At 43.6% G+C, this 12,312-nt stretch overlaps 1 protein-coding gene across 1 annotated transcript in view; it reads left to right on the top strand.

Moving 5' to 3' along the window:
• The window catches only part of klf13 (Kruppel-like factor 13), a 14,624-nt gene extending 3,307 nt beyond the window's left edge, over positions 1-11,317 (top strand). The window contains exon 2 of the mRNA XM_034878205.1: positions 8,907-11,317. Coding sequence (XP_034734096.1) covers positions 8,907-9,229 — 323 coding nt within the window. The 3' untranslated portion in view covers positions 9,230-11,317. The remainder of the gene's footprint in view (positions 1-8,906) is intronic.
• The last annotated feature ends 995 nt before the right edge of the window (positions 11,318-12,312 follow it).

Here is a 12,312-nt window from a genome sequence, read left to right as displayed (position 1 = left end):
ATAATGGGCCGAGGCGAACCGAGGCGGGCCGAGGCGAGCCGAGGCAAGCTGTTACCAGCAGTGGAAAAACGCCATAATTGAGGGGGGAATCACTGTTATAGACTCTAAACAAAGAGCCACGGACTAGGCGTCCTCACTTGACTTTTATAACAGCCGGTGCCTCATTATCCCAGACTTTGTGATTTGTCAGTGTAAAAGGAGTTGGAACCTGAGCTACATTGTATTTCTTATGCAATGTCTATCCTACACATTAGAAAATCAATCCCGTTACTAGCTCAAAATGATCTTCACCCACTAGTAATGTCTCATGAGAAGCATCATCATTTTTATTTTAAGCCGTATCTCCTATGGCTTAAAATAAAATGGTGATGATTTTTTTAAGGTTGACATTACGAAGCTGATGGTGACAACTATTAAGGAGAATCATTTTGTTAAATTCAGAACACTATATTGTATTTAATCTTTTGCGAACTACTAAAACATTTTAAGGGTCAGTTCTTCTTAATTGCAATGGTAATCTTAGCCATGAAGACAGTTTAAGCTTCATTTGTCTAGGATCCTCTGATGATATTTGTCCTGCTACTCCAGCCTAATGGAATAAAGAATGCAGGATAACTCACAGACCTGGCTGTAATGACGATTTCCTTAGTAAAACAAACAAACAGGCCTGTGGAAAATCAAGTGTAACTGGGAACTTTCTCTTTTAATGTATAAAAATGTTCCTGGTTTAGGGTTCCCTTAGTGGAGACAAGTGGTTTCATTTAAGGTGAGTTCTCATTGTTGTCTTCTCTGACAAAGTGTAAGAGGGACACCAGGATGTGGCAGACACGAGGGACCACGCTGCATTTAAATTGCTCATTATACTGGATTTAGTGTGATGGTAAAGAATCCTTCACAGTTTAGGGGTCTAAGGTTACCAGACAGCTTTTGTCTGACCTCCTGGTGTGGGAGGTGGGGCTTCTCTCTTTGACACATATCTTGCTGTATGGAAAATCTAGTCATGTAATGCAGGTCAAGTCACTTTTAAATGGTCCAGGTCATATAAATGAAACTGCTTTTGATTCTTTCTAAGGAATTTTCCCAGCACCAGCTGGTTTATTTCCATTTATTCTTTGTAAACTGTTTTAAGAAGCATAACTGACAATAACGATGAAGACCCACATTCCCAAGAGGAGACACCATGTCATGAAGTACATGGTGTTCTCTGTGAAGCCTCATTACTCTACATTGGTCTTGTCATGCAGACTGTAATCTCTAAAAGGAGAGATGGCCTCCGCTCATTACAAGTCACGTCTTCTTCAGAAAGAACAGTCTGGGCTTTCCTTGCCCCCCACAGTTGGGCTTCACAAAAGGCCATCTTGTCAGTGCCCGGGACCTATTTCAAAACTATTTGAATCACCAGGACAAACAGGGTCAATATTTCACAAAAACAAAGAGCCTATTGACATATTTTACAGTTGGTTTGATGTTTTGTCTGGACATCTTTTGTGTTCTGCTGGGGGCACCTCTAATACTGTGAGGTGGCTGTAAATCCCTCTTCTGTCTGTCCTAAAAAATAAGTGGTACCACCTGGCAGCACAGTTTCACTGCCATGTAGACCCAGCTATTCATGCATTCATGCCTTTCATTTTCAGCCTAATAGCTGTGGGTAATGACATTTTTTTAACATGGAATTATCCCAAATTCCACATAGAAAAAAGAAGCAGGTGTCTCTGATTATATACACATACTGCATCTCTGCCAGTGGTTTTATATTTGGCTGCACTAATACACACATTGCAGAGTGTTCCTGTGTGGTTGGTGGCAGTGATGAGGTATCAGGGTGGAGATGGGGTTTTCCTGCTCTTGCTTGAGCATGACCTTGGCACAGCTATGGGTGTAAATTCTGCTGGGGCACAAGAGGTCAGTTTGTCTACCTGCCACACGGCAGGATTTCCACCATCCCACCCAGTTGAGCCATATTTTTTCTGATGTGTAATAAAATGATGACTCCTCTGTTAGGAGATGCTCACAGTTTCCATTTGTCCCCATTTTGGTGACACAATGTTTCAGCCCTGCGAAACGCGGTGTCGGCGAGGCTGTCCACACTGTGGGACGGATAGAAATATCTTAACAAATATTTGATGGATTACCATGGTTTTTGAATGATCCACAGAAGATGAATCTCACTGACTTTGGTGAGCCACTCACTTTTCTTCTAGTGCCACTAGCAGATTAGGTTTTACTTATCCAGTTGAATCACCTCATAGATCACACAAAACTGGGATGGGATACGGATGTTTGAATTTTGGATTATGAATCCTAATTGACTTTTCATATTACGCCACTATGAGGTTGATATTTGCTGATTTGAGTGAAATGTCTCAACAACTAATTGATGGATTGTCATAAAAATTGACACATAAATCACATGTTTCTTTCTGAATGAATTGTAGTAACTTTGGGGATCCTCTGACATTTCTCAAGCGCGTCATATGTTCAAGAACTTAATTTAGCCAGTGCTTTGGTTTATGATATTTCCATCAACGTTCCCTGTATGTACTTACTTGGCCATTAAAACTGATTCTGCTGTTAGCATGCTAATAAAGGCCATGAACTATGATGGCAAGGTGGGTAAACACCGCTATGTTAACACTGTCATTGTGAGCATGTTAGCATGCTAAGATTGGCAATTAGCTCAAAGCCCCACTGACCGTTAGTACATCTTCACAGAGCTCTCACTCTTTTTGTTGTTATAATACAATTTACTGATGCGTTTCTTCTGCTGTAAGATAGACTTTTTCCTTGTGAACGACATCCAGTTGGCTGTGAAGACAACATGTAGCAGTACAGTATGTGTCCAATGGATACAAGGTATTAGTTAAATCTACTTGATCCTTGGGTTGTAAGTAAAACCAAAGTAGAGCCACCATCTTGCCTGTTCTAATCCTTTGGTGCAGTGTTCCTGCTCCATGAAAGACGTCTCTGTGGTGTGTGCCGGTGCACATCCTATCCTATATGGCCATGTTAAGCTCATAGTGGGATAGTTTCTCACTAATGTTGGAATGTAAATGTGATTTAACTGTGATTAAGCAGCCAAGCATGCACGGTGGCTACTCCTAACACTGAAAAGCCCATGTCTGGCAGTTCCTTGGCTGTGTTGCTTTCAGAGGCTCATAGGGCTCATGTATTCTTCTCAGCTCAGGAGTAGTTCTATAAAAGCTACTCTATTTCCCCCCACCAGCCCCTCCCGCACTTCTTCACCCTGCAAAGCAAAATAGGTGCTGAAGCGTGTGGTGTTGCAAGGCCGAGCCCCGGCCAAGGCTTGTGGAGTGGTGTTGATTACCAGCGGCAGGAAGAGAGGGATACAGACCTGTGGAACGCTGTGCATTTTTTAACATCTTCTGTTCAAAAAGCGCCAACCGCATCTCGCATGCAAGGGAGGGATCTGCAGTACAAAGACTGAGAATATACGCTGCAGTAGGCACGGTGGGGGTGGGGTTAGATACCAGGACATTCACTGTCAATGCCCTCCATTGATGTAGGTCATTTATTCAGCTTCATCTGCAGCTAATCTGATTAACAGTTGAAGGACTGCATGTTTGACCTCTGCAGCAGTGAAGACCCCTGTAAGCCCAGCACTCACAGCGCCCCATCTAAGAGTTAGACTCTGACTGTGTCCACTCTCTTGTGTTCATCTCAGCTTGAATAAGAGAGGAATAACCGTGGAGCTAATGTCAGAGGGGGGTGTTTTGTCTCTGGCTGGGCTGTTTATGTTCCCTACGGTATGTAAGGTGTGTCTGCGTGATAAATCAGCCTGTGGCAGACCACAACACACAGGGGTGTGGCCCTCTGCACGAGATGAGGAGTATTTTGTGGAGTCTTGGGGGAAGGAGGGCATAATCGTTTTCTCTGCGAGACATGAAAACATTTTTCTCCCGGAGAATGAGGTATAACGTTGGACAGCTGGCACTATCTCCAGTCTGTACCTTCTCTTATCACAGTGTGGTGAGGTCTCTCGTGATCTGGCAGGGCTATGGTTCTTTGTTTGGTTCGGGTTAGTAAGGATGTCTTTCATATTTGAGCTGTAGTGTCAGGACTCCATCAGTAGAATGAGCTGGCATTGTACTGCGGGAGTGAGAGTCATGAATGATGGGGCATCCCTGCTCCCACCTGCTTTTGCAGACTGTAAACAACCATTATTGGCTGCAGCTGTTTGCATGTCCTTAGTTAACCAGGGTTTAAAAGATACAGAAACACATCAAGACAGGTTGTTTTAGCACTCAATGCTGAAAGAGAGTGCCCACTCTAACTAATTGAGGCAAATGTGATGAGCTGGTCAATGCAGGCAAGCTACTCCTACCTTTCCCTTATAGAGTTAAGGGGATGAAGTAATGTATGGCTAAGTGTGTGCAGGAATCAGACGGTCACACTCGATCCCTCTGCATGTAGCCGGGTGAATGTCAACAGCCTTGTGCAGAGCAGACCAAGGGGAGTGAGTTACGGTTAGTACGAACAGCCGGTCTGATTGATATGCATTACAGGAGTGCCTCTCCTGCTGTGGGTGAAGCTGCTGCTATTGTTCACAACTTGACAGCTATAGGCCCAAAAGGGGAGGCATGCTATTCAACGACAAGCAAGGTCCCTCTCAATATAGACAAAAGATGATAATAGCTCAAATCCTCCCTGTTTTCAGAGCTTTCTCATGACAAGTTTGAGCCGGACATCATCATGAGCAACGGACCCGCCCAAAGCTCCTTTATTGTTCCTGCATTTACAACTTATTCTTGTTTCTAACAAACTCTGAATGGATTTGAGAAAATATATTTTGACTGAGTGATTTTCTTTGTAATTTGACTCCTCTCCCACTGAGTACATTTTTTCATAGATGAGCAGCCACGTAAACAGTTCTGATCTCAGATACGTTTCAAATCAAGCAGTCTTTTTTTTCCTTTTTACAAGCCGCAGAACTTTGTAAGCCTCTGTTGTTATTTTTTGCACAAGCGAAGCTCGCATGTACTGCTGTGTGAACAACAAAAAGAGGAGCTGCAAAAGCCTTTTTGTATATCCATTTTCTGCACACACACGTTAGTGTTCAGATCATTTTGACACGTGATGGTGAGTGTGGAGGGAGAGGCTGGGCACGCTTGGGTTAACCCTGTCTGCTCCAGTGGTTAATGCTGATGAGGGACTCAACAGTCATTTTAGTATTACCCCAAATCCCATGGACTGGATGGTTGTCTGCTGGCTCCTGGTTGGTTACAGGTCATAGTCTGCAACCAAATTATAGGATTGTACTGAGCTCTACCACTGGAGTTAGTGGTGTCCCTCTCATTTCATGTTGCCAAGCTGACTGTGCCACCAGGCCAGCACTGAGGTCAGGTAGCTCCAACTCTAATGAGCTGTGATCAACAAGTCTATTACTTTGTAAAGCATGTAAAAGTCCATGCAGGTTTATTGTGCCCCTTTGTTTTGAGCTCTGTAAAAGATATTTCCTGCTATGGTTCTCACTGTGTAGGCAGAGCAAAGTCAACTTCAAGGTGATGTCTCATGTATCCACAGGAACTGTTTTTTCTCCCCTCCTAAAACTGCAGAGATATTTACTCTAGCTCTCTTATGGTTCAGGCTCACATGAAGGTTTTAGCTGCACACTGTGTGAGTTTGGCCCATGCCTGAGGACACACCAGGAATGTTATCTACTCTAGTTTGAAATGCTGGTAGCTGTTGTTGGAGCAGGTGACTGAGTTGAGTTCCTATGCCGCTGCTCACGTCAAAATGATATTTGATCTCGCCTTTGCAGACAGCATCCCTCCCGCCAAGGAGATGAACTCAGATTCTATTTCTCACAACCATTTCTGCAGAAACGGAGGAGCCAAAGATTCTTAGATATGAATAAGAGAAGGATGGTGAGAGAGGAGCAGAGAGGAAAACTGTTTATTACTGACCCAAAGAGAACAGTTATATAACAAGAGTACCTGTGACATAATCGCATCGCCTTGGAGGGGGGACACTAGTGCTTAGTAGAGATACAGTTTACGTGCATGATGTAATTCACTTTACGGGTAACCCGGTCACTGTGTTCATCAGGGGAAAGCTTCCCTCAATCCCCCTGCTTCGCCCTCTACATCTAACACATTCTAAGAAACGCAAACCACACACTGGATGCGGATGCTGCCAGATATGGTATAACCAACCGGTGGGGCCTCACGTCACAACGCCGCTGTGCCCTGCTGTGACAACACTACAACTAGATGGGAGTTAGAGCAGAATAAGGGGAATAGCTTGCAGCTTTCTTCATTCACCCGAGATGCTGAATAATGTCCGCAGTCTACTGAGATATCTTGGCGAGTGACACCCTATTTCTATAGAGGGTAATAGCCCCTATCATCCTTTCCATTCGAGATCAAAGCATTTGTTCCCTAAACCTCCTCACTGTTGCCAGAAAATTGTTTACTGCCCTCATGGAAATCTCAATTCTCATGTTATGAAAGAAGCACAATTAATTGTGGTTTTGCATGTTTTTTCCTTCATGTGAGTGAACATTTCAATGCTGACATTAAAGCAGCAGGGCTTTCGATGCATATTCATGTCACTGACCCAAATGCCAAAGGCAGTTTAGCTGGAGGTGAAAACGACCAGCGTATCCTTTTAATTTTGCATTTTCTAAGAAGTCACGGAGCTCTACATAATTTGATGCATCTTGCTGACTTGCTGTTAGCTACCTGATGCTTCCACGATGACTGCATTACTGTATCTCCGCCGTTAGACTGGATATCTCAGCCTAGCTCTCTGGTGTCTGGTTAAATATTAATGCAGCTGGATCTGTTACACTGGTTATTGAGCCTTAAGCAGCCAACAGAGCTTAGCTCTAACCTCTAGCTCTAGCCAATAACCAATTTTGCAATGCCAGGTGGCAGCACAGGCTGCTTCCCCTGCTAATAAGGTATGATATCAGACTATCATGAGTCTCGTCAATGAGAGACAAACAACCACAGCCTCCTAGTTTTTATGAATAATAACTTATCCAGGGCAGATTGTTTCTTTGTGTGTTAACTCTTGCAGCAGAGTGCGAACATTATAGATGTTTTGGGGAAAAGGAGACAATGCTGTGTGCAGTGTGTGTATATGCAAATGCCTATATGTCAGTTACAGATTTTACATACACTGAGCCTGCAGGAACTGTAGTGGGAAGGGCTGACTGAGTTCAGTCTGGAGCTGAGGTGAGGCGTCAGAGGCATGAAAACAGAGCAGGCTGTCTAGACTTGCTCTGTCTGTCAGCATGTTTTGTAACCATGCAGTAAAGTTGGGGGGAGGGAAAGAGACTAGTAGTGCACCGAGTTCTTGTTTTTGAGACTCACTGGCATCAGGTAGCATATGAGTGTTTGATGATCAACAGCACTGTTTCCATTATGTTCCAGAGGGAAACCACGGAACAAAGAAAGCATTTGGCAGACCTGTTCTTATGTACTTATTTGTCGTGCCATCTATAAACATTCATGCATCTCACTGTCCATTCCTTTTCATACCTGAAATCCCTGGTGTAGGCATGCACATGGTGATTATTCTCAGGAATGAACCATAACATTAAAAGATGTGCCACCCCTTTCCTACTGCATGGTCAGATAGTAACTCACTGAAATGAAACTAAATGGAACACAGTCTTAGACATATTGGCCAGTGGATGCACAACGCTGCATTTAGGTGCCACGCATACTGTTTCCACATTAGAATGGAAGGAAACCACAAGATATAAAGTACCATCTGGCTTTGGGTAGATTTGTTTCAAAGCCCAATTTTATTGCATGATGGAGGAGGGAAGGGTGTAATTTCCCATGTGCCGAGTCACAGATAGTTGCATGTTGGAAAATGGGCTTGGTAACCATTGTGAGTGTGATTAGAATCTGTAATAATGAAACTGTGTCTGCTCCTTTAGCACAGCGCCAATTTTTAAGTGATTTACCCCAAGTCCCACGTCTGATTGCAGCCTTTTTTTGTCTCCTATTTATTTCTTTGAAGATTTCTTAGGTGGTTTTAATATCTTCCTTTTACTGACCTATCAGACCTAGCAATAACCTTTTGATCATTACTCCTCAATGTCTCAGAGCCTACTATGTACAGGAAACAACACAGTCTTGTTAAAAAAAAAATGTCTGTCCACAGCAGTGTTCTTGACTTGTTAACCTGACACCTTAAAATGAGTCACTACTCTCACTGTGGTGAGCCATTTTGATCACTGGTGAGCACCAGGGTGCATCACTGAGTTTTATTTGTTTCATGTTGAACTCATTGACACTATTAGTACTTGGAAAATGGTTATAGTATATAAGTGATTTCCATTGTAAACAGTCCTAGAACCTAAACACATAATGGGCAATTTTGTATGCTGCCCATTTACAACAAATCACACATATATAGTGCGGAAATTCCAAACTTTCTTCAACCACAAGCTCCCATTCATCTCAGTACAGTGTTAAAGTCAACGTGCACAGACTAACAGTTTGAGATAAGTAACTCATTATAATGAACTAAAGTCTATTTTTATTTCTCTTAAAGTCACAATTTAACATTAGATGTTAAAGTCTGGATGGATGGTTCACTAAGCACCTCACAGTAGCCACTTTACCTCAGGTTTCACATCTTTGCAAGTAGATTTTCATATGAGACCAAACTAAGTGGAAATTGCTGGCTACTTGAAATGTAACAAAAGGTTGGTATAATATTTTTTTGGTGTGAAAAAAGGTCAACACTGCATATGCTAAAGCATGCAAAACATGGAGAAAATTGCGCAAAAACATGTGGAATATGGCCAGCAATAAGGAATTAATCAAAACTAAATTAGCCTAAATGAAGGCTTGTTCTTAATTTGATGTTGCCATCTTCTTGTGTGATTTAACATTGGTGTCTCTCCTTCCCTCTGTGTATCACAGGAGAACGACCTTTCCCATGTACCTGGCCCGACTGCAGTAAGAAGTTTGCTCGCTCCGATGAGCTGGCCCGCCACTATCGCACCCACACGGGGGAGAAGAAGTTTGGGTGCCCCCTTTGTGACAAGCGCTTCATGCGCAGCGATCACCTCATGAAGCATGCCCGGCGCCACTCAGATTTCCAGCCCGGCATGCTGAAGAGGCCCCACGGCAGCAGCAGCTCCACACGTCCCAGCTCCCTCAGTGACTACAGCCGCTCGGACGCCTCCAGCCCCACCCTCAGCCCCACCCTCAGCCCCGCCCTCAGCCCAGCCAACTCGCCTTAAACTGAAATCCAGTCGCACTTTCTGCCTCTAACCTGCGAGGCCTGTGTTTTTGTCATAACACTTGTGTTGCACGGTTGTGAGCAACCCCCACCCACCTCCCCCCCTTTGCTATTCCTGCGCTTGCTGTGGTATACCATACTGTACATAACTGCTTATTGTAGTATAATTACTTGTGTGATCCTAAAAAAAGGTAATGCCTTTCCCAGATGGCAATATTTACATTCTGTACCATATGTCTGTATTTTTTTAGCTTCTGATCATGGCTAGTTGTCCAATGTATGTTCACAGTCAGCTAAACAAGGTTTAGAAGAAGACAAACAGACACCCTAAAAAGTCTTATAAAAAATGGGGCTTTCTTTGTTTTTTTTTGAAAGGGTGAGGAGAAGGGGTACACACACACACACACCTCAGGATTGAAGACAGTTGCTATTTCTGTAATACCACAGTACTTCAGAGTACTCACATTGACTGCACAATATACTCATCACTTTATTCTGAAATTCAACAGGGGTTGAATTTTACGCCCTGCTCAGGGATGGCCTTGTTAGCTTGAAAGAATGAACACGGTGAAGAGAAACACACAGTACATATATAGCAGCCTTTACACTCAACACAATTTGCACTCTTTGTTTTTTTGTTGGTTTTCACGTTTTGAGGAAACTAGCCCGGCGGTCATACGGTCAATCGTTCACAGAACTCATGTGCTCGGGTTCTCGGGGGGGGGGGGGGGGTTCATATGTATTGTACTTGCTGTGTGTTAACAAAACAATCCCCAAACCTCCACCTCAGTAAACAAAAAACATCAGTTCCTCCACTGCAACGTTAATATTTAGTTGCCATTACACTGGGTTAAACATGTACTTCATTAAACAGCTGTGTGCAGTATATACTGTGTAAATCTGCATCGTGGGAGGATCAGGATTATATTGGGTTTTTAAAAGTATACTCAGTTGAAGAAACTTTAGAACCTTTAAATAGAAACAGTTAAGTTTCAAAGCAGCTGTTCATGATTTTTGTTTTTTTAAAGTGCTGTATCATCAGGCAGTATTTCACACAAAATGGACACAAAGGGACTTTAGTTGAAACAAAGTTTATCCCTCTCTGAAGCACATAGGAAAAAGAACCAAAGAGAGTGAATGAAAGCTTTCTATTCAGTCTTGTAAGCTGCCCTTCATTGAGGCCCAAGGCTGGTGGCTGGCAGTATCACAGGTAGAACCAGACAGCCTGCACACTTCCCTCCTGGCTTTGCTTTTTGTGGCCTCCCTTGAGGAAAACAGCTGCATCCCACAAGAATCTATTCACAGCCCGCTGGAAGAGTGCTAACATGCCATTCCTGGGGAGTCCTCCCTCGCCCATCTGGCAATACCGGTACTGTCAGAGAGAGGGGAAGCTCCAACTCTGCCAAACAGCTTAAGGTGGCCTAACTTTTTTTTTTTTTGGCGGTGGGGGGTCATATGTAGGCCAGAGTGTTAGGCAGAACTAGGCTTGGCTGCAACATGGTGGAGCACAGAGCAAACAAAGCAGCTATCTGCAATAGCCAGGCAAGGAAGGGCAGGTCCTGATTAAAGAGGAGAGGTTTATCATGAGTTGTTCAGCACAGAGGAGGAGACACCCGGTCGCAGACGCCCCCGTCTCCTCCTCCTTCCCCAACTCCCTTCAACTGTAGAATCCATGAGCAGAAACATGGCTGTAATTAGTGGTTTGATCCAACCTGTAGAATAACAGTAGAAAGAGAAGTGTATAAACAACAGTACTACCTAGACAACGCTAGCAGTGTGGGTGGGACGTTCCCAACTCCATCCTAAGCACAGGGAGAAATCCTCTACTGCTGGAGAGTCAAATTACAAAATGCCAAGGAAAATGTTGCTCCAAACTGATGAACCAGAGGTCTCAAACAGCTGCTTTCAAACTTCTCTCTTGCAACAATGGGGAGGGGGGGGGGGCGCTTTTAAACTGTTGTAAAAACATTTGAACCAAAATGAACATATCAGCAAAGTGCAATGCTCACTAGCCTCACGTCATCCTCCCTGTGAAACTCAGATGCCCTGTGAGAAAGCTGACTTGTGTTTCTAGACAGACATGCCTCAATAAGTCAGGCAAAAGGCACAGTAAACCTTCCACGGAAGCAGGCACCACTATCAAAACTGCTGCAGCACCGCCAGTCTGTGTTATGCCTACATTTTCTTTGAATGCTTAAGCGCTACGGCCGAAAATACTTTCATCCATGTATTTGGTCCTGTCAAACCCCTCCAGACTGTGGTCACCGTGAATTGCATGTGCTAGTTTCCTTCTACCAGGGACTCTTGCCCTGCAGTCCGGTGCTTCACACTATATGCATGTTAACAACTGCGCCTTGGAAGCGTAGAGGGTTTTTTGAGGCGGTCCGGCAGGTGTAAGTTCATGAATGACCGGCCTTGTCCCTCGTTCTCCACAGCAGCCATCTCTCTTTAAAGTTGTGAAGAATCAGCTCTGTCACATCCTCCAGAAAGAAAACATCCCTTATATAGATCGAATGCAGTAGTTTCCTCAAAACACCACATTTAAGAAAACAACCCTCTGTAAGATGTTAAAATAGTTTCCAGGCTGCAAGATGACACTTTGAATGCCACTGATCAGCAGCTTTATGTGAAATAAGCATTGAGAGGGTTTAACTTTAAGCATTTCTAGAAAAAACAACCTTGATTTTCACTAACAAATTCTTCAAATAGCTGTTGCACAGCTTTTTTTGTTTTTTTCCATTTTTTTGTTATAGTCAATTTTTGACTTGGTTTGTAGTTTAACTCTTGCAAAAAAAAAACATTTCTGAGTAGCTCGCCCTCAAGCAGGTTTCATGAATCACTTTTTAATCCATATTCTGCACATTTACCTCAGGGTCGACATCCGCAAAGCAGATAATATGGGACAGTTTGTGGATTTTGTTTAAACATCAGTTGCTGCAGAAATGTCAGCCAGCCTCCCCCCGGTGTTCCTGGGTGCTTTGTGCTCACTGCTGGTCAGTGTCCGACCACACTGGAAACAGGAACGCCACCATACGGGGCCCAGCTCCTGCCTATAATGTCTTCATAACATCCTGCAGTCCTGCT

This window comes from Etheostoma cragini, chromosome 8 (genome assembly GCF_013103735.1).
Source record: "Etheostoma cragini isolate CJK2018 chromosome 8, CSU_Ecrag_1.0, whole genome shotgun sequence".
NCBI classification, from domain to species: Eukaryota; Metazoa; Chordata; class Actinopteri; order Perciformes; family Percidae; genus Etheostoma; species Etheostoma cragini.
Note: the sequence above shows the minus strand (reverse complement) of the source record. Positions and strands in the feature narration are given on the sequence as shown.